At 41.2% G+C, this 22,824-nt stretch overlaps 1 protein-coding gene across 1 annotated transcript; it reads left to right on the forward strand.

Moving 5' to 3' along the window:
• The first annotated feature begins 660 nt into the window (after positions 1-660).
• Positions 661-21,043, forward strand: LOC143138146 (F-box DNA helicase 1-like). Its single transcript, XM_076298616.1, has 20 exons — positions 661-776; positions 7,391-7,531; positions 7,673-7,803; positions 8,031-8,166; positions 8,259-8,437; positions 13,941-14,021; positions 14,124-14,209; positions 14,297-14,465; positions 14,679-14,871; positions 15,024-15,108; positions 15,198-15,293; positions 16,078-16,214; positions 16,339-16,453; positions 16,554-16,717; positions 17,571-17,640; positions 17,776-17,982; positions 18,081-18,188; positions 18,373-18,488; positions 18,764-18,868; positions 19,537-21,043. Exons 2-20 carry the CDS (start codon positions 7,397-7,399, stop codon positions 19,645-19,647), a joined length of 2,424 nt encoding a protein of 807 aa, XP_076154731.1. The 5' UTR covers positions 661-776; positions 7,391-7,396; the 3' UTR covers positions 19,648-21,043.
• Positions 21,044-22,824: the final 1,781 nt, after the last annotated feature.

The following is a 22,824-nucleotide window of genomic DNA, read 5'->3' on the forward strand; positions in this document are numbered from 1 at the left end:
CCCACTGTTTCAGCACCCACTAACCCAATAGATTTGGACACCCCAAATCTAGCCTATATCATCACCTGCACCCAGTGTCACCTGTTATGCATAGGGGGAACTGGACATACACTACATACACGCCTTAAACAACGTATACACAACATACATAAAAACACACCCAATACTTGCCTCATCCGACATTTCCAGATGCACAACATTTTACATTTGAGGGTCTGGGGCCTTGAAGGGAACCCATGCTGGACCTGTTTACAGAGGAAAAGGGCAGAGAAATTGTGGATTTTCAATTTCTTCAAAGCTAGGGACCACCCTCGCCAGTTCTTCTTTCTATTTTTATTTGTTTGAGTATTCCTGTGGAGCTCCCCTCTTTTTGTTATCTTCTATTTATTGTTTTTTAGATGGGGAAAAGAGGTGGATGTACCAACAGGCCAATGCACAATATGGACAACAATCTACAGTATCCCTTAAAACCAAACCTTAATACATTCTTAACCCTTGCCTTACCATAGTGCCTTCCAGGTAGCGCTGCCTGGCTTGAACACGAACGTCTTACCGGGCCATTGACTGATATGGGCGGTCCCTGATATTCCTAGATGGCCTGAACGCCAAAAGTCGTTATGTAATGATCATCTGACTTCATCTTTAATTACCGGAAAACGAAACTATAGCAGTGAGTCTGCCACGTCTGATGAAACCAATGCAGCTAGTCTACGGGAATATAACAGGAAGAAAGTATCCCGAAGTCTTTGAAAACGCAGACGACGATTTAATCAGTGGTAGAAGCAGCATTTTAATCTTCTTGTTTAAAAAATGTGCATGATGGTGACGTTTGGTTTTATTTGTTGTCATGGAGGCAATTTCCTAACTAAATGGGTGTCAAAATATCTTATTTGAGGGAAGCATATTGGCCTACTGTATTACATGGTGACTGAGAGCATCATTAAGTTACATTTTAACATAGTCATCAAAAGAAATTAATGATGTTAACAGCGAGCGTGTTTAAGGCTAGGATTAACGTTGCGCGATGGCGGCAAGACCAAAAACTTGCCGAGTGCTGACTTAATTGAATGTGAACACAGAAAAGTTAACAAAACAAAAACTAGTAGCATCGTTACGGCGGAGATTTTCTATTGATAAACTTACATTTGTGGATAAAAAAAACGTTGCTAGGAAAAGAAGCAGATTAATAACAAAGTCTCTATATTAGAAATATCACTTTGGACTTTGGGGACCCCAAAATAAACATTTTTTAAAGTTAAGGTAAACTCTTTGGAAATGTTTTTGTTCACATAGTTCAAAAAAAAAAAAAAAACCAAGCCAGAAGATCTTTGAATAAGCACTCCCAAAAAATATGATCAATTGTTTCTGGGTAACACAGACAAAAAGAGCATTCCTCTTTGATACCAGTATGACATTTAGACAGACGATATTTACGAGGGTAAGAGGGAGACCTCAACAACTTTGTTGGTAATCAAGAAATCTTTTTCAGAGACCAAAATATTTTCCATTCGATATTTTCGAACTTATTAGGCCTATTCCAAAAACTGATGCAAGGGGGAACAGAAGCACAAGGCTTGAGAAGTATTGATCTGAAGACAAGAAATTACAATTTTCATCAAGAAGCTGTGACACTAAAAGGATATTTTTATCAAACCAAGAATGGTAGAATAATGTTTTATTCTGTAATATCCTTTATAACCTTTAATTTGATGGTGAGGTCAGGTGACTGGTGATGCAGGCACACCCTTAATTATCTCTGGCTACGCTCCTGCAGTAGGCCTATAGCATTATAAAACATAGTCTATTGCACCAGGGGCGTAGCCAGAGATTAAAATTAAGGTGTGCCTGCATACTCGCAAGACTTATCTCAAATAAAGATCTAAATAGATTAAGACTAAGTAGACGCTATTTTAAGGCAGATCATAAAAACGTAGAATTCATTGCCTATTTTAGAGATGGGTTTCAAAGAAGTGCTTTATTGATTAGCAAAGACTGTGTAATCGATTGGCCGAAGTAAGGTAGCCTATTAATGTTTGGGAAAATATCCTTTGGGCAGACACAGTGCCGCTGCTGGCCTTTTGGGTGCCTTAAGCACAACTGCTTTGTGGTGTGCAGCTAGGCTACGTGACACCTGACGGTGCGTTGAGGCAACGATAATGGTCTTGGCTATTTTGAATTAATAAATGAAACGAAACTTGATGCGGCCATATGACTGCAACTAGACTACGTGACACCTGACGGTGCGTTGAGGCAAGGATAATTGTCTCATTGGCTATTTTTACTTAATAAATGAAACGAAACGAAACTACCAGAAATACCAGTGTCCTCTATCTGTCTGCGTCCTCTCTAGTATCTGTCTGCGTCCTGCAAGACTACGAGACACGCCCATACCAAAAACACGACACTTGGTTCATCAACCGACTCTACTTGAACGAATCGTCCGCCTGCAAATCGGTGTTTCACAACACAAACACAAAAAAACACATATTGCTTAAACTTCAGAATTTGTGCAGTTTACCTTACCACTTTTGCGTTAGGGAATATACCGGAAGTTTGTAGTTTTTAGTGTTGACATAACACGTCCGGTTTCCAATGTATATAAAAAAAAAAAACTAAACATGCCGGCTGTTTTTCAAAGAAGGATCCATAACATGATCCATAACAAAATGTTGCTAACGTTTTAGATGTGCAAATTGTTAGCAACACGCTTGCTGTCTGCCAGTGTTTATTATGACCGCCGCGCAGCGAAGCGGCGGTCATATAGGTTTAGTCAGATTTTTTTTTTTTTTTTCTTTTTTGCATGCCCAAATTTCTGTCAATGATTCCCGGGACACTGAAAGACCGGGGTACACGAAACTTGGTGGGCATGTAACCCCACATGGATAGCATGGAACCATCGTTTTTCGTTTTGATCTGTAGCCCCCCCCGCTGGACTGGACCCCCGAAAGGAGGGTAGGGCAGACACAGTTTTCTGTGAATATCTCGAAAACCGTAGGGTTTAGGAGGACCATTTTTTTTTTGTATGTTGATCTCAAGGGGCCATGTCAACCCATTCCATAACCACTCATTTCATGTATAGCGCCACCTAGTTAAACACAAAAAAGTAAAAATGAGGTGTTGTAATTGAAGGTATCTGTGACCTAACAAAGTCAAAACTGTACAAAATTGGAAGTGTAGGATCATTATGACACCCTCTGTATGCACGCCAAGTTTCGTGGAATTCTGTTCATGGGGGGCCACACAATAAATTAATTTATGTTACTATACACCAACTGGCCTGTAGGTGGCCGGAGACAGTTTTCTGTGAATATCTCGATAACCGTAGGGCCTAGGAGGTCCACCTTTTTTATGTATGTTGGTCTTAAGGGGGCATGTCAACCCATCCCATTACCACTTATTTTATGTATAGCGCCACCTAGTTAAAAATTAAAAAGCAAAAAATTAGGTGTTTTCATCACAATATCTCTGGCTGACAAGGTCAAAACTGCACGAAATTAAAAGTGTAGGATCATTATGACACCCTCCGAATGCATGCCAAGTTTTGTGTACTTTCGTTCATGGGGGGCCTTACAATAAAATAATTTATGTGTACATTTAGTGACGTACACCAACAAGGATTCCCGGGACACTGAAAGACCGGGGTACACAAAACTTGGTGGGCATGTACCCCCACATGGATAGCATGGAACCGTAATTTTTCGTTTTGATCTGTAGCCCCCCCGCTGGACTGGACCCCCCGAAAGAAGGGTAGGGCAGACACAGTTCTCTGTGAATATCTTGAGAACTTTAGGGCCTAGGATGACCATTTTTTTCCGTATGTTTGCCTCCAGGGGTCATGTTAACCCATTTCATGTGCACACATGTGCACAAACAGATACACACACACACACACACACATACATTCACAGTAATCATACGTATGACACATACTCACACAGTAGACATATGTACGCTTGCATGCACAGGCACATACGCAGGCACACACACAAGCACGCACACACACACACACACACACGCATAACATAAACATGTACATGCACACAATTCAAGAATTTCTCAGAATTATGGACAGGCAAGATGGAGGTGGGGTTGTATAAAATTAATTTTACATGTGAAATCTATGAACTAATCATGTTTTGGTACTTGTTGTCTAGCAGATATCAGTGAGAATTGAGTGTGGATAATGCAATTTAGTGAGACAGTTAGAATCATATAGGCCTTTCAGCGTGATTTATTTTTGTGGAAAAAATGTGCTGGACTGGGCGGCGGTCATATTTTGTACCGCTCTGCGGTACATCTAGTGTTCATTCAGCTTTGCGCAAGAAAGTCGCATTTTCTCAGTCTCGCCTGTTTTCTATGGTTTTCTCGCATAGCCTACTGTATACTTCTAACATTACAAAAATCGGTTACACTTTACTTGACAGTGTCGACATAAGAGTGACATGACACTGTCATGAACGTTTCATAAACAAGTCAAAAACGTTTATGACATAATGCTTCCGTTATTAAGTGACATTCTGTTTTTGTCATAACAAGTTAGGGTTAGGTTTAGAGTTATGGTTAGGGTTGAGGTTAGGATTAGGGTTAGAGGTTAGGATTAGGTTTCATGTGTCATGACAGTATCATGTCACTCTTATGTCGATACTGTCAAGTAAAGTGTTACCCAAAATTTTCCACTAGGCTATGGCTCACGGGTTTATTAATCTCTTATTTTACCCATTCTGGCCCACCCTTAAATTGATTATTGTGACTTCATTTGAGCAAGGTAAGAGTCTGCAAATGACACTTTAAATATCGTGCCATAAAGTTCCATTAGCGCTGGCGCGTGTGGCATGGTTGATGCGCGCAAAGGCCTGACCATGCACAGCATTTCAAGACAGTTCGTTTACCTGGAAAAGTCGGAATACTAGGCTATGTTGTCTTTTGCCGGGATGGAGAATTACTCCAGTCCACGCAGAGCAGAACAAGGAGGTCGCATATTATTTTTATTTTTAGGCTAAGCAATCAAGTTTTTAAAAACAAGCCCAAAAAAACGCAACCCGCGACTCCACATTTTTCCAAGCGACTTTCTGTAAAAACAAGCCCAAAGTCGCGTATTATAAGCGGACTTGGTAACTATGCGTGATTGATTTAGAAGACTTTTTTTACGCGAAAGAGGAAGATCTCGCGTGGATTGCGATTTAGAAAAGTACAAGACACGCCTCCTACTACAAGTTACGCCTCCTTCTTGCAGGACGCAGACAGACCCTTCTTGTCCTCTACAGGTGCTGGTCATATAATTCAAATATCATCAAAAAGTTGATTTATGTCAGTAATTCCATTCAAAAAGTGAAACTTGTAAATTATATTCATTCATTACACACAGACTGATATATTTCAAATTTTTATTTCTTTTAATTTTGATGATTATAACTGACAACTAATGAATATCCCAAATTCAGTATCTCAGAAAATTAAAAAATATTACTTAAGACCAATACAAAAAAGTTTTTTTTTAGAAATGTTGGCCAACTGAAAAGTATGAACATGAAAAGTATGAGCATGTACAGCACTCAACACTAACGGCTCCCGCACACAGTTGCGTGCGTTGCAGTGCTGGAGACGCATCCCGTTCACTTTACATGGGCTTACATCCTTTGCCGAACTGAATTGTGGGTCCGTTGCGTTGCGTTGCTCCCGTCGCTCGTGTTGAGAAGTTCAGCTGTTGCTGCACCGACGGACGGCACCAGCCAATCAAATTACGAACAAGCGAACAACAGACAGCACCAGCCAATCAAATTACGGTTATACCTTAAGTAATTTGCATAGCTACCGTCGGGAACACCCACTGGCATACGTTGACGGAACACAACTGTGTGTAGGAGCCGTTATTTGGGGCACCTTTTGCCTGAATTACTGCAGCAATGTGGCGTGGCATGGAGTTGATCAGTCTGTGGCACTGCTCAGGTGTTATGAGAGCCCAGGTTGCTCTGATAGTGGCCTTCAGCTCTTCTGAATTGTTGGGTCTGGCGTATCGCATCTTCCTCTTCACAAATACCCCATAGATTTTCTATGGGGTTAAGGTCAGGCGAGGTTGCTGGCCAATTAAGAACAGGGATACCATGGTCCTTAAACCAGGTACTGGTAGCTTTGGCACTGTGTGCAGGTGGCAAGTCCTGTTGGAAAATGAAATCTTCATCTCCATAAAGTTGATCAGCACCAGGAAGCATGAAGTGCTCTAAAACTTCCTGGTAGACGGCTGTGTTGACCCTGGACCTCAGAAAACACAGTGGACAATAGGGGTGTAACGGTACACAGAAGTCACGGTTCGGTTCATACCTCGGTTCGGAAATCACAGTTCGGACATCACGGTTTGGTACGAGTTCGGTACAATGGAGGGAAAAGCAAAACAAAAATACAGAAAGCATTTTTTTTTATTGTGCATGTATCAGGCTGTACCACCTAGTGTCATACAGTCTCTTCCCTGAGCTATCTGCAACAGCCTGAAGTGTGTAAGATGTAGGCTAAACATTACAATAAGTACCCAGACTCCATCTGTAACTTGTAAACAAAATAAGACAATCAGCTATAAAACTGAAAATAGGCCTACAGCATCTTTTATTTCTGAAAGTGCAAATTACATAGAAAAATGATTTTTAAAAATCCACTTAAGCAAGACCTTCAACATCTGTGTTTTAGTTGTATATGGAAGGGTCTAGGCTACTTACTTATATTTATTGGCTAAATTGGTGCCCGCGACGCCCCTTTCCCATCCCATAGTGGTGCCTCTGACACAAGGTAACTCATGGCATAGAATGCACGCATATTTTAAGTGTGTCTGCAGGGAATGTGTCGTCTGACCAATCATGGTGGGTGTGGGCCGCCTAAACTAAAAATACTAAGGCCGATTTTTTTGTCAGCCCTGAACTAGGAAGTGGATCGGACGTGTATTGTACAGGTACCAATAAGGAATAGTGCAAACATCTTGCCCGGCTAGCCTTGACTACGTGCAAACATTCCCCAAACCCTCCGTTTTCCTACCCATCTCCAACTTCTTCGCCTGCCTCTCTCTCTCTTGCTCCCCCTGCTCACGTTATGAACTGCTCTGTCGCTTGATATGCGTTGCGCACGCTACCACTGAATAATTTTCTTTGTTTATGTTTTTGTATGTGGTGAAAAACTGGATAATTCAATCTGAAGTGTTCTAATACACAGAAACTGTGAAACTGAACCAGTGTTGTGATTTTGAAGTGTTGACAAGAGGGATATTTGGTAACGGGTAGTTTTTCTGACTTGGCAGTTCTCCACTGCCTGGCGCCCAACCTAAAAAATATATATTACTAATTTAAGTCAGTTACTCCGTTACACAGTAAACCTCTTGGTAGTTATTAATTTTTTCCTCTGTGCATAGAGAGAGATGTCTGCAAATCGCCAGAGATCGCCGGGCGGAAGCCCTCGCACCCCATACAGCACACAAAGCAGGAGAGGCAGGAGACAGGAGTCAGGGGCTCCTCCACCTGCAAGTCCTTCACCTCCCCCTCGGGCCAATCAGGTTTGCACTATGCACACTAAATGGTGCTGTCCACACACACACACACACACACACACACACACACACTCACAAGGAACTACATCCACACCTCCTGTGATTTCTATTGACAAATTTGGTCAATTAATTGATGATCTATTACAGTTTTGGAAGAAGTCCTACATCCGCTACCATCAGCAGAAGGAAGTGGGAAAGCAAAAGGTTATCTCCATTCTGCAGAAAAACCGCATGACCCCAGATGACAACAATAACCTCTGTTTATTACACATGGCAAAGTATGACTGTGAACCTGTCAACTGTATCTTACAATACACAAAAAAGTGTAGTGTATGTCTTCACACTACTTCTACAGAGGTACCACTGGTTAATCTATTCATTAGTGATGCTGAATTTTTACTATTTTTACTATTCAGTAAAAAATACATACAATAGTGGACCTCGATGTATCAAGGTTGTTGTTGTTGGTCATTGTGTGTGTGGTTGTGTGTCTGTTTGTGTATAGGTACATGTCTCAGACCTTCCACTGCATGACAGTGGGTTCCGAGGGAGATCGAGAGAACAGGATTTTGGAGTGCATCAGGAGTCACCGCCTCTATGAGCAGGCCAGAGCCTGCATGCCAGAGAGCATGATACAGACGGTGTGTCCACTGCACTGTGCCATAGCTATTCTTTAACAGTTAATTAACTGAATGGTTCATCAATGAATTTGTTAATATTTTATTAATTAAAGGAGGACCCGTGGTCATCTCTGGCTCTGATGCTGGTTCTGGCTGACGGGGTGGAAGAGTTGTGGCAGCTGGTGGTCAGTCTACGGAGCCCTCTGACCCCTGAGCAGCTCTCAGAGTTTCTCTGGTGCTCCGCCACTCTGCTGCGCGCCATGGCAGACAAACGGGTCAAAATCAGCAACCGGTGAGATGTGCAAATATAAGGACCGTCAAAATGTTACCAACGTCGAAAAACATCTGACGGGAAGGTTGATGCGTGTCAGAACTTTATGGAACAGTAAGCTGCATTACAGTTGTGAATATTTTAGAAAATACATAATCTGACTCCATAATATTAGAGCTAAAGACCTACAATATCACTAAACCGTTAATAAACCAAATTTCTAAAACTGATAGTTCCGGTCCTTGATTGTGATTGGCTGAATCAAGTTTGATGCCGTTGTAAAATGCAGCATAAACATAAACCTTGACCGCATTTCGTTCTATAATACTGCGCTACCATAACTTGATACAAAAGTTAAAGTAGCTGCGTCTCGACGTTGCTTGGCAACTATTCAGATAGAGGAAATAGATTTCTTGGCGGAAGAATGATTATTTAGGAATAATTTGTTATATTTCTAGTTGCTGTGCCTTTACTTTATGAAACTTTGCCAGGTATTTATAGTAATGGTTTTAGAAAAGCAATAAGCCACTCGAGTCCGTACTCGAGTGACTCCGCTAGCGCGACGTGCCTAACAATGCCCCTTAGATGTTGTAGAATCAGTGTAACATACAGCCTCTCGGGGCTTATTGCTTAAGTTAAATGCAACAGCATGCCACACCAAGAGTTATATGTATGGTAGATCAAGGAACAATTTATTACCGCAATAAATGGTAGCTTAAATGTTACAGATGTCAAGTAAACACAAAACCAAACCTGGGATAAATGAGAGAAAAGAGAGAGAAAAAGGGAAGGGAAGACAAAGTGTGAAAGAGTAGATGAACAGGGCAGAGAAGAGAAGCCAATCTCCCAAACACTCTCAGGTGTTGCAGTGACCAATCCCTATGAGGCCCTATAAGATATCAACAAAGATCACTTTGCGGATCATCACATTGGTTTTACCACTTGTAAGGACCGTCAAAATGTTACCAATGACGGAAAACATCTGTCAAGCTCCCAAACACGCTCAGGTGTTTGGTTTTATACACTAAAACTCATTCCTATGCATTTGCCAGTGACCAGTCCCTGTGAGGCCCTAAGATAACAATACTCCCATTAATCAAGGCCTTACAGAGATCACACAGTTGGGCTATAAAACTATGGCATATATTTAAGATTGTAATGAAGCCATGATGATCAGACACATAACCCACATAACAAGGATCAATTAGAGACCAAACATGAATATTTTACATTAATACACAGTATAATTACACAAACTTGAAATACCACTCATCTTGAGTCTCTCAGACCCTGGTCTGAGTCAAAAAATCAAAGGACACAGGAGATGCAACTATAGCAGCATTGTATTCAGGCCTTTGGTTAAGAACAAAATTATTAATATATTGATTTAATGTTGATTTTTTTCTTGACCAACATGTTTGTTCTGACTGAAAATGATACTGCCTCATGGCTAAAGGTCGTAAGACAATGTGGTAGAAACATGGAATCAAAAAAAAAGAAGCGTTTTCATCTTTTTCTTAACATTTTTACAAAAATGGCATGTCCAAAATGATTCACCCTTTTTAAGTAATCAGTGGAAACAGGGGCGTCGTTAGGCCTATTTGGGGGGGGGGGGGGCTGATGATCAAAAGATAACAACACATCCAAATTCACACCTATTATTCTCTGCTGAATTTCTCACAAAGTACTTATCACTCATAAATCTATATCATGCGAAAGAGTGGAGCCAGAGGTTTCCAATTTTCCAATGATATTAGCGGCTAGGTGTGATAAACGGTGTGATAAATTAATGTGGATCAGGAACAGACTGACAATCTGTGCGTTCGGGAAATGTCCAGAAAGTCTGTCCATCCGACGGCCGTCGACTGCCTGGCTCAGTGGCTCATCAGCCACGTAGGGCTACTGTTTCTCCACATAAATATGCGTCACTCAGGCTTAACCCGTTTAATCCCAAAATTTTCCCAGACATGAAAATATCAAAATCATGTGTATTGAGTAACCTTTTGAAGTAATCAATAACTATTTTTTCGTAAAAAAGTGGGTGAAAAGGAGTGTTTTATGTTCGGTCACAATTGTGACCGATGGGAAACATCTTGAAAATGATATAGCCTAGCATATTAAGAGCTCTTTTTCAAAAGGTGTATAAATGTGTATTTCAAGTCACATAGACGTGCAGTTGTGTTGTTTTGATAGAGTAAAGATAAATCAAGTAACAATGACCTAATTACAGTTCCACTGAAATTACTTAGGGTTCGTTTTGGAATCAAACTTTTCATAGATGGCCCACAATGATCAAGATAAGAGCCTAATAGTAAAAATGACAGTGAAAACCCTAACCCTATATGTTATATTTTACAGTGTTTACTATTTATTTAAATACCTAAATTCACAACAGTTTATGACATGGGGGGTGACGACAGCAATGGTCTCATCAGTCTGGCCACTCCTGTTCAAATGTTCTGGGGGCGCCATGGCAACATACAATATCAGTCACTGCAGACTGTTGTTATAATCAGCAATATATAATAATAATATAATATTGCGAGAGTGAAGTGTCCCTTTTAATGCTATTGTACCAGTATATCCTTCAATTCATTGAAGCCCTGTAAAGGTGTGATAAATGTTTCGACAAAGATAATTAATGCGTAGCAAGATGGGTCGTCCTAGTTCATGTCTATGAGGGCAAAGTGGAGTTTAGTCAGAGACGGGCTCTGGTTCAGTCCCCGCCTGCACAGGGGCGTGTCACTGACGTATGACTGACGTTTGAACGCCTCGGTTCCACGCCAGACAGAAGCCGGAGTACAAAACAAATTTGGTGTACATCTTCATTAATGTTGATTTTCTCCCGACTGGAGGGTCATACTGTCACAACATTCTCCTGAAATGGGGAGGAGGGTTTGGAGATCATGATACTGTGTCCGAAATGTGAATCCATTGCTCAGAAAAATAAGGCTTTGACAAATTCTGGGAAATTCTTGGATTTTGCCATAGACCTCAATGTTAAAAAGGGAGGCCGATCACTGTATAAATGGGGGATAGTGGCCCCCCCTCGTGCGGGGCGTGTACTACTGCTACCCTATTTGAATACATTTCCAGGGACAGGAAATGGCCTCTCAGGAAGTATCTTCGTAATCAACCATCTTTGGTTTCGATGCACGCATTACCTACAACTTTGGGGGCTAAGCCCCCCCTGTCTTTCAATCCTAGTGACACCCCTGAGTGGAAACATCTTTATTTGCATTCACAGCTCTCAAAATGGTTCTTATAATACCTACCAAGCATCTCCATAACTCCACAATGATTGTAGACCGCACCTTTTTAGCAGCAATCCGGGTTTTGAGGCAGGAACGATTCTTTGCCATCACTCTTGCCTTGTGCTCGCTTTTTTGACGGATTGAGGTCTGGACTCTGTTGATATTGTTCTCTTTTAATCATTTCTTGCCTTGGTTGGCTGTATGTTTTGGATCATTGTGTGGTTTAATGGCCCAATGCCCCCTATTGGGGCAGGTGTCTTGGCACACTGCCTGATCTTTTCCTCCAGAATGTTAATGTAGCCCCTTGTTTTAGTGTTACCATTTACTTTGAAAAAGGTCACCACAAAATAATTATTTTCTCACCCCCACACTTGAAATTGACATGGCATCATTGGGTTTAATGCTTCTTTTTTTAGGCCAATCTCATGCCATGTCCCTGCGTAAAGAGAAAATCCTGTGACAGCTAAATTCTTTGTCCAAGTGTGCCCTTATAAAGGTTGAGTTGTGCATGTTTGAAGAAGAGTGATCCATGATCAGCATCCATGATGACCAAGTGGTCCGTTTTGGGATGGGGTGAAATTTTCAACCACCAAAAACCATACCCACAGGGGAGAGTAGCTATAGAAATGTATTCGTTTTTGGTGTTTTTCAGACAATGGGACCTGGTGACCTACTCAAAGTAAATGGTAACACTAAAACAAGGGTATACCCCCTTGTTTTAGTGTTACCACTAAGGGCTGTATTTTGCACCCTGGCGCATGGCGTAAAACTCGTTTTCCACCCGGTGCAAAGTTTAATTCCTTATTTTGCACGTTTATTTTTTAAACAATGCGCCCAGGGGTGTGGCAATTAACAACTAAGGGAGTGGCCTGGCGCATTGTCTAAAAATCGCTATTGTACACCTGGTCAGAAGTCTATGGCGAGTTGTTTATATGTTATTTTAAAAGCGCATTGTCAACAGTCATTGGCGGGTGCACAACGAACCGTCCTTCTATCATCCATGAACGCACACCAGCGCACGTCCATGCCAAACATTACAAATTGCACGATTACAATAATTAGAATAAAGATATTACGAAATACATCTATATAAGTATAAGTATATATACTCTTTTGATCCCGTGAGGGAAATTTGGTCACTGCATTTATCCCAATCCGTGAATTAGTGAAACACTCACCACACAGTGAACACACAGTAATCACGGCGCAGTGAGCTGCCTGCAACAACAGCGGCGCTCGGGGAGTAGTGAGGGGTTAGGTGCCTTGCTCAAGGGCACTTCAACCGTGCCTACTGATCGGGGTTCGAACCGGCAACCCTCCGGTTGCAAGTCTGAAGCGCTAACGAGTAGGCCACGGCTGCCCCCACTATACATCTCGTGATGAGTAGTTATTCACCATCATTTGCAAATTGGTAATGACGGTTAAAAGTGATTAGGGGAGAGGCGAGAGACACGTATGGAGCACAGCTGAAGATGCACTGTCACGACCTGTAAGCAACTCTTCTGCAGGATAAATGTTTTTTATTCAGACATTTGAGCAATATTAGGTTAAGTGTTGCTTTTTCCAGCCTATGTTTTCGATGGTAACCCATTGTCAGTCAATAGTGAAAGTAACTGCATATAACTGTCTTGTCGTTGACTGACACCATGGTGAAGTTAGTTTCACTTTACCAATGAGTTCAAATAATAGAGGAGTGCAAATGCATGAAGGCTATGCTAGGTTTTAGTAAAGCATGGTTTAGTGGAATGACTATTCCATACGGTCTCGCAAGCAGCCTCCTTCAAATGCACCGTTGAATGTCAAAATACCGATGCATTTATTTGACATCGTGCTTTGCGCTGTTAAACAGAATGACAGATGTCATTCTCATTGGTTTAAATGATGTTATACGCCCCAAACACACCCATGACTGATTAAAAAATCTAGGAACACCTTGTTGCGCCATGCGCTCGACGTTTGATAACGAAAACCCTCCCAATGTGGACTGGACATCCTACTAAATTTGAATAAGCTTTTGACGAGTGACAATGGGCTTATGACTGTCATGATAGGGCCCTAAGAGTTTTGGAGGAAAAGATCAGGCAGTCAATTTGTGTCAAAGTGACTTGCCTTTTTGGACACCTGGGCACATAATGGCATTGTCTATTTAGCTGGAATCATTCTCAGATTTTGCCTTACACATGCACATTATTACTAATGCCTATGAGAACTTAAACTGATCTTGCCACACCTTTTCTATATTACTCTCGTCTCCTTGTGTCTGTGTCTAGGTTGCACTATAATATTTACTACGTGTTGCACATTATGGAGAACATCCTTCCCTCCAACAGATCAGAAGCAGATCAGGACAGGTCAGAGCTCTCTCTCTATCTCTCTCTCGGCATCTGACACACACACATACACAAACTGAATTCTTATTATTGAATGATTAATGTGTATTTGTCCCCACACAGGGAGAACCAGATGACCCCAGAACAGCAGCAGATTCTGAATCACAAAACAGAGAAAAACCATGTGGTCAAAATCATGGCCTTTGCTGGTGAGGGCCTTAATCCAGAATTTCATAAATGTATTCATTTATTTTTACTGGAGCCAGCCATTGTGTGAGACTGTAGGGGTATTTCAGGTACAGGGAAGACGACCACTCTGGTCCGTTACGCCGAGCAGAGGCCCTCGCTTCGGTTCCTTTATGTCGTCTTCAATAAACCTGCACAGATGCAGGCACAGCACATCTTTCCTAAAAATGTTTCATGCAAAACCATCCACTCCCTTGCCCATGCTGCTGTAGGAAAGAGGTTAGTGTTTTACTAGAAACCCACTGAAAAACATTGTATACAGTACACACCCAGTATAAGGCTTTAATTGGAAGTAAATTAAATGAAAAATGTGAAATGAACTCATCACACAATTTGAAATTTGCTAGTGTTATATTATGTTATCATTCCACTGAAGTAAAAACAGGCAAAAACATTTTCAGCGCTCATGGTGATCTGCTATGGTCTGCCCAGGTACCGTGAGAAGCTGATTCCCTCCAGCCTGAACATATTGGCTGTCTTCCGGGTGTTGCCTGAAGGCAGCATTATGAGGGCCAGTCTGGTCACCCAGACAATCAACAACTTTTGGGCCTCCACAGATCCTCACATGGACACCCAGCATGTGCCTGAATGCACCAGTGAGGACAAGCCTCATAAAGAGAGAGAGGTACAGAAGAGCTTTCTTGGCTGAGTCAAGTACTTGTCACATTTATCCTGGAAATTTCCTACCTATATATCTACCTATATATATATAGTCTGCATGCTGAGGCATTGTTGCTGTAGTTACCCCAGCCCAAACTCTCTTATTCTTTTGGTCAGATACTGGGGAACGCGTGTTGTATATGGGATAGAATGAAGGAGGTTGAATACACACCTGAGGCTGCTTATCACATGTATCATGATGGTAAACACACAGTGATCTCATCATTGTTAATGTAAGCAATATCCAAAGTTTAGCACTGTTAACTAAATTTGCCCTCTGCTCCTCTGTAGGATACCTTAAACTGTGGCAGCTGGAAGGTTCCCAGATAAAACACGACGAACACTACGATGTCATCTTAATTGATGACGCCCAGGATTGTACCCCAGGTACCAGTCAAATTCACTGGGACATATGATGAGCAACTGTCTGTGGTTAATAGTGTATAAATATCTGCCATATTTCAACATTAATTCAACATTGATAACATTAATTCAACATTGATAACTCCCCTATCTCAAAGAACAATTTTGATCCAAGTATGGAATGACACAATTATGGTACCTTTAAATGGGAGTAGTTAAAATTTACGACAAATTTACAAGTAGTTTAAATTTACGACATTGACAACATCAAATTCGCAACAAAATTATTACATTTAAATTAATACAACCACAAACAACCACAGTATAGATACATGAAGACTTTGGAAAAGTAATGCCATCTTGGAAATTATGCTTTTAATGAGGATTTGTTTTTATGAGGAATGTATGTTATGGATTACATTTTTCAGTTCTGAAAGCTTTTGCTCTCACCTGATTGTTTTTTGAAGATGAAGATATATGAATAATATGGTATGTGGCAGACAAAGATTACACTGTCTGAGGCCAGCATGTTCATTTCATAGAATGTTCTTTTAAGAGGACATTCATGAAAACATTCTTAAATAGTTATCGTTATCAACATAGATTCAGCAGTTCAAGGTCTTGCCATGTGAAATGCATTTTGTAGAATGGTCACAGATTATTTCTGAAATTAAGATGAAAATGCTTGTATGATCAAAGATCATTTTCATTATAAAGCCCCACTAAAACACAATAGTGTAAAAGTAACTAAAGTCACCTTTGTAAAATAGTCTAAAACTATATTATTTCCCCCTCTCCACCCCACTAGTAATGCTGCACATCTTGCTGTCTCAACCATGCGCAAAGATCTTGGTGGGAGACCCTCACCAACAGATTTACAGCTTCAGAGGAGCAATCAACAGCCTGAACAAAATCCAACACACACACATCTACAATCTGACACAGGTACCAGACTCATACCGGTATACTGTTTTATACTGTTTCACATGAAGACTTCCAGTAATACATACTGACGTCCACTTACTATTAACCTTACGTAGATGTTGAGATGAGATGATTGCTTTCTCAGAGTTTCAGATTTGGTCCTGAGATCGGCTATGTTGGGTCAACCATACTTGAAGTCGGCAAAGGTGTGAAGAAGACAATGGTTGGAGGAGCCAGACAATGGTTGGAGGACCAAAGAGGTGCGGCATTTCTAACATTGGAGACAGATATTATTTTCTGCCATAGTTTATATGACAGTAGATTTATATGTGTGTGTGTGTGTGTGTGTGTGTGTGACAGACTCTGTGCGAGGACAGGATGTTAAGATGCGGCAGCGGTATCTGACGGGTGTGGGTGGAGCTGATGGAAGGCTGGCTATCCTCAGCCGCACAAACGCCTCCATCTTCCATGAGGCAGTGAAGCTTATGGACCTCAAACCTACCAGCCGAATCTACATCATAGGCGTGAGTCAATCAGCTCAATCAACTGAGCATAAGAAATCATTGAAGAGACACTATGTAGGTTATGAACACAAGGGTAGGCTATGTGGAATGGTATGTAGGAGAGCAGCCACATGGACATAAGTGGCATTTAAGGTCAATTCACACCAAAGATTTGCGATGAGACAAAACCGTTGCAGAGAGAAGTTGCAGCTGTATGAATTAAATGTTGCATGTCGTTGCCAGCTGTTGCAAGTTGTTGCAAAGTATTCATCATGTCAAATCGCAATTGCAAGGTTTTAGAACACTTTTACCTCATCATTTGGACATGTGTGCAGAGATTTGAATCATAAAGCCGAAGTCTGGCAGATTGAGGGGACTTTTTTAATGTTTACAACTCTCACGCTCCTCCACCACTACCACCGAGCACCCTCCCATGGAGTTTGTACGATCATGTGCGAGTGGGGAGGGGGATCTGTGGCGTGTGCACGAACTGTGATTGATAGTCAGACCTCACACAGTCCTGCGCTGATTGGACCAGAAGAACCGGGAGCTGTGGATTTTTGCAAAACACATAACAGGCTCTAGGTGGAGGTAGAAGCACAGGTTTTTTATAAAACCGGCTGATTTATGTTGTTCTGTCAGAGGCAGAGCATATGTCGGTTTCAGTGAATATGATCAAAAAAATCTTTCCGACTTCAGCTTTAATAATAGGAGGCCATGCAGTTGTTTACTGATTTCAATGGCAACAAGCAACTTAATGTATCCATACTATCTAATGTATTGTTCTTTTTTGAAATACCTTTATACTCTCCATGGAATAGGTATAACCTTCAAAACTCTCATCAGGAATAAGCTGTGCTGTCCTCTGTTTTAGGGTATCAAAGCATTTGGCCTGAGTACAATTCATGACATTTGGGCCCTGAAGCAAAGAGAACATGGTCTGAGTAAGTTTTACTTCTCTAAAGTGGATAGTTCTGATTCTTGATTATGATTGGCTGAATCGTGTTCAATGCCATTGTAAATACAACCCTTCACGCTGCCACGTTTCATTCTATATTCTTCACTTTCACCACCCTTAGATTTACCAATAGAAACCGATTTCATCCGGCTATTCAGTGAGGGTGCAATGGACGGGCTGGAGGGGTATGCAGGTCTGCGCCAGTATGCTGAAAAGGAGGACAAGGAGCTGATGTGGAAGATTACTGTGGTGGAGAAGTATGGAGAGAGCATTCCAGAGCTAGTGGAGCGGATTAGAAGTCAACAATGCGGACAACAATGCAATGCAGGTGAGCCTGGAGGGAGTGAGAGACGCGGGGGTGGGCCGTGTTGGTGGTGTATATTCTCCTTGCACATTTTCTTTCTCTAATTCTGCTACTGCTCTCAGATTTTATTCTGAGCTCAGTACACAAGGCCAAAGGACTGGAATTTGACACCGTTGTCATCACGGATGACTTCAGAGCGCTCCAGGCCTTGCCAGCTCAGGAACAAGGAGGTTAGTCTGTCATTGTATCAGTTAGCTTGTGGTGTGTGTATTTGCAAGTGTCCATTTCTTAACATGCATATTTGTGCATTCATAGAGAAAGCTGGGATATATACATGTTCATATAAATAAATAAGAATGCATATTTAAAGTATTCTGTTTATAAGCATGTCTTGAGGATGTATGTTTTCTTTAGGAAATCAAAGCATCATTGAAGATGATGAGTGGAATCTCATCTATGTGGCAGTAACCCGTGCTAAGAGGACTGTGTTCATAACCAGGACCATCACCAATATCCTTGCCAGTGCAGGAGTTAGTGCTCTTCCTCTTTCCATCTCTGACATTTATCTGTTTAGCTATTTAAGTTAATTTACTTTTAATAGATAGAAATATCCATGGACCAGTTACACTGATGTCTATCTACTTCACTGATTATCCTGCCAAGACTAAAGCTGTCAATATGACTTAAAGAGACTATTTGTGTTACGATACAAAGTTGAAGCACTAGTGTTATTGTATATTTCTAATGTGACACAGACAAATTTATATTGTCACATTGTCACATAATGCATATCTTATCTTTGCAGGAGTACTTTCTGAGGTCAGATTTGACTACAGTTCCAGCGGAGAAGTGCTCTACTCCAAGTTGTCTAAATACCCGCCTTTGCATGCACAGACTCCCCATTACATATGTGAGCATTTTTCTATCCATGAAATTGATGGCCACATATGTGACAATCTTGGCATGACAACATGTTGATGTATGTAACAGTGTGTTATTCTAGAAGTGTGACATACATCTCTGGACAACTAACGGTTGCTGAGTTACATTCAAATGAGTTGACGGTAGTGATGGGCAAATGAAGCTTTGGTGAACCACTAAACCACAGCAGTGTGAAGCTAGCAACACTAATGAAAAAATCCAATATGGCTGCCACATGTAGATTTTTCAACATAAAAGTCCTTACCCAAACCAGTATATGTAACCAAAAATATTGGTTTGCTAAGGACTTTTATGTTGAAAAATGTATGTGTGGCGGCCATCTTTTTGCTTTTCAGCTAGTGTCGCTAGGTTCACACTGCTGTGGTTCAGTGGTTCACCAAAGCTTCATTTGCCCATCACTAGTTGACGGTCATATTCAAAATTAAAAGACCACTGCAAATTTGAATATGACCTTCACTTAGCAACTGTAGGATGACATCAGAAAAATGTGCAGTGGTCTCTTCAATTTTTCCAGAACTGTATATCAAATACTGTATGATCATATTAACTCAATCTCTAGTTGGATGATTGTCTTGGGCAACTGTACATGCATGATGGTAAATGATGTGCTTGTGTTCCCATGTTTGTGTTTTACAGGTCGATGGTGTGGAGAAAGGTGGCCCTCTGTGTTTGGCCTGTGTTCACAATATGGCAGGTCACTTGGAATTTCTGATGAACCCAGAGATAAAGCAAATCCCCTTCCCTTAACAGCCCAGAGAAGGAGTAAAGTTGCTGCAGTAATAGAAAATCAAAGGTGAAGGCAAAGGTGATTCATCATGACCAGTGGCTAGGGGCCACCCTAAGGATATCTGCAGACAGGTGCTAACTGAGTCATTGCCAAGGGCAGATCAGTTAAAACTCACAATTGTAGCTGCAATTTATATTGATGGCTGTTGTTTTCATCCATACGTTTTACAATGCGTTTTTTTCTTCCATTCAGAATGAAAATATCTTCTTCTTTGAATAAGATATCGATACCACTTTTAGCTCCAGCCTAGCACAGATCATTGAATCGGATTAGACCATTAGCATCTCGCCCGCTAGCATCACACTTAAAAGATACCAAGATTTCGGTAATTCTCCTATTTAAAGACTAACGGAAAATGAAATGTGGCGATTTTCTAGGCTGATTTGACATGGAACTATACTCTCAATCCAGCGTAATCATCAAGGAACATTGCAAACGTACCAAGGGCGCAGCAGCACAATGACATCACCCATCACCTGAAAATAGTCTCCGTAGGCTGTAACTTCCAGCAACAAGTTTGAGCTGCAGCAGATTATTATGCCGGAATGAGAGTATAGTATAGAAATCCATTCCAGCTGACTATAAGGTTGGTTGAGAGACTGAGCAAAAGATCTGTACCTTGAAGAATTTAAATATTGAAAATGTAGCTTTATTTACACTTTTTGTTTGCTTACAACATGAATCCACGTGGGCTATTTCATAATAATAACCACCTACTCAGATAAATAAAGATAAAAAAAAAATATATATATAAGCTATATATATATAGACTCTATTCGCCTTATTCACCCGGCTGCCATAACGAGGCTGAGGGGTACACTTGCCATTACACCTCAGTCCAGCAGATGGTGGTGGTAATGCACTCCGTTTGCAAACTGCCAAAAAAAGCTCACTGATTAAAGAAGGGTTCACTGGCCTGTTCTTCTTCTTCAGTGAATTGTTTTTTAGCAGTTTGCAAACGGAGTGCATTACCACCACCATGTGCTGGACTGAAGTGTAATGGCAAGTGTACCCCTCAGACTCGTAATGGCCGCCGGGTGAATAAGGTGAATAGGCCTACTCTGGGGGGCTGTTCATGAGCCCCCATGTTCATGCTCCCATGAATCAATAAAAAAACACTCTATTTTATTTAGAAACTTCATAATGTAGTACTGGTTTGTGGTAGATTTTTAGATGTCCTTGCAATTCCTAAAAGGATTTATACAGAACAAATGATAACTTTTTATGGGACAAGACAATAATGGTGTATAACATAATCTTTCAGGATTTCTGTGTACCTGTGCACAGGATCATCACTTTTAGTATGCTTTCTTCGGACTGTAGCCCTCATTGTGCATAATAAATTATATACTTTGATCATTGTTTTATTTCTCTGATTCTGTGCAATTATTCAAAGAAACTTGCAAGCTCAGAAATTAAGTTGTAGCAGAGACTTTCTAATGAGGAGAAACAGCACTCAAAAAATCCTCCATAGAAATGCATGGGGTTAGTTTGTAACGCCAACATGGCCGTTGTCTACACATATCCCACCCTTCCTCGACAAAACTTCGACATGTGAATACATTGAGTCAATCATGTTGTGTGATGTGAATACATTGATCCAATCATATGGTGTGTTGTGAAGACATCGTGCCAATCATGTGTTGTGAACTTGCAGCTGGAGCAAGGTTGGTGTCGTGAAGCCTTGCGCACGCGCATTTCTGCCGGATAGGATGCCCGATGAGTGCCTAAAAAGCGTTGCAATATGGCCGCCGAGTGGAGGGACTTGCCTAAAAGGATTTTGGTTGTAGTCAGATCATGCCTCACTTATTTTACAACACCCTCCTTTCAGATTGCTTCCTATAATCCCACATGATTGAAGCCATCACTTCCAACAGTGAGAACTTCCAAGAAGCAGTAAGACAACACAACACTGACTGCATAATTCAGAGGGGAGAAATGGAATAAAGGAACATTAAGCTACATTAAGCCTTTTGCTCACCTTATATCTCACATGCTTGTCCAACTAACTAAATAAAGTGCAACTTAATGAACATGCCACATCAGTCATTGTGGCATCAGTATCCAGCGAGTAAAACTGGCTGTAGTGCTTGAGCCGATTGTACAGAGGAGCTCTTAACTGACGTAAAGTAGGCCTGCCTACCCCAATACCCTGCCACGCTACTAACTATAGGGTACCGTTTGTCAAATTTGGCATACTGTTTTATCCAGCACACCTTTAGCACATTTAGCGCTACAACATGTAAAAAAAAGAGCGCTACAATTTTAAACTATCTTTTTCAAAAAAAGTCAAAAAAATCACCGCTCATCTGTTGAGGTGCTGGATTAACAAGTAATTAAATGAAAAGTAAATAAAAATCCGCACACTCAAGTCTTTGCAAACAAGTTTTTTTACTATGTGCAAGCTTTCGGTCAGATGACCTTCTTCAGGCAGAGTAAAACACAATAAAGGAACACGCCACCCAAAATCAGTAGTAATATATGTTCTTACCTTAACTTTCACGAGTTGAGTCATACCTCTCCCGCGTCCGTATGTGCACTGAAACGCTCTGGCACGCGGCGCGAATGTGTTAGCATGTTGCTATGCTAGCGGGCTCTGCCGTAGCCGTAGAGGGAGTGAGATGGCATTAATCAAACACATCCTACTTAAATACAGTTGCACAAGTAGTTGATAAAAATGTGTAAGGTCACACAACATGAAACATGACGATATTCCAAGCGAATAAACAGGACAACTACAATGTCTGGCGCAATAGCACTTGGGAGAACTTCGACCTAGGTAGTAATATTAATTAACACCTAATTGTAGATCCTATCCACCACAGAGTTTAGAATCCATGCTTGATCGACCCCTCAGCCTCCCCCTCCCCTCTGAGCGAGAGAGAGGCACACACACTAGAGATGCGCTGATGGGCTATTATTTCAACCATAGCAAAACTTAATCCATCCATCAGCAAAGTTTTTTGACCAATTTTCAAAACCGCACCTGCCCGCCATCCGCTGTGTTTTAATGTATATGGGATGTGGCGCTGCTGACGTGAGGCTAAAAAGCTCTTGCCTGTTCTTTCTAGAAAGACTGATCCAATGCAGCAAATATATTAAAAGGCTAAAGTCCGACATTGGCTATGTTGTAGCCT

The sequence above is a fragment of the Alosa pseudoharengus genome, unplaced genomic scaffold (genome assembly GCF_046254945.1).
Source record: "Alosa pseudoharengus isolate Yale_2024_CS ecotype anadromous, Long Island Sound unplaced genomic scaffold, YU_APseudo_1.1 YU_APseudo_1.1_scf_21, whole genome shotgun sequence".
NCBI classification, from domain to species: domain Eukaryota; kingdom Metazoa; phylum Chordata; class Actinopteri; order Clupeiformes; family Clupeidae; genus Alosa; species Alosa pseudoharengus.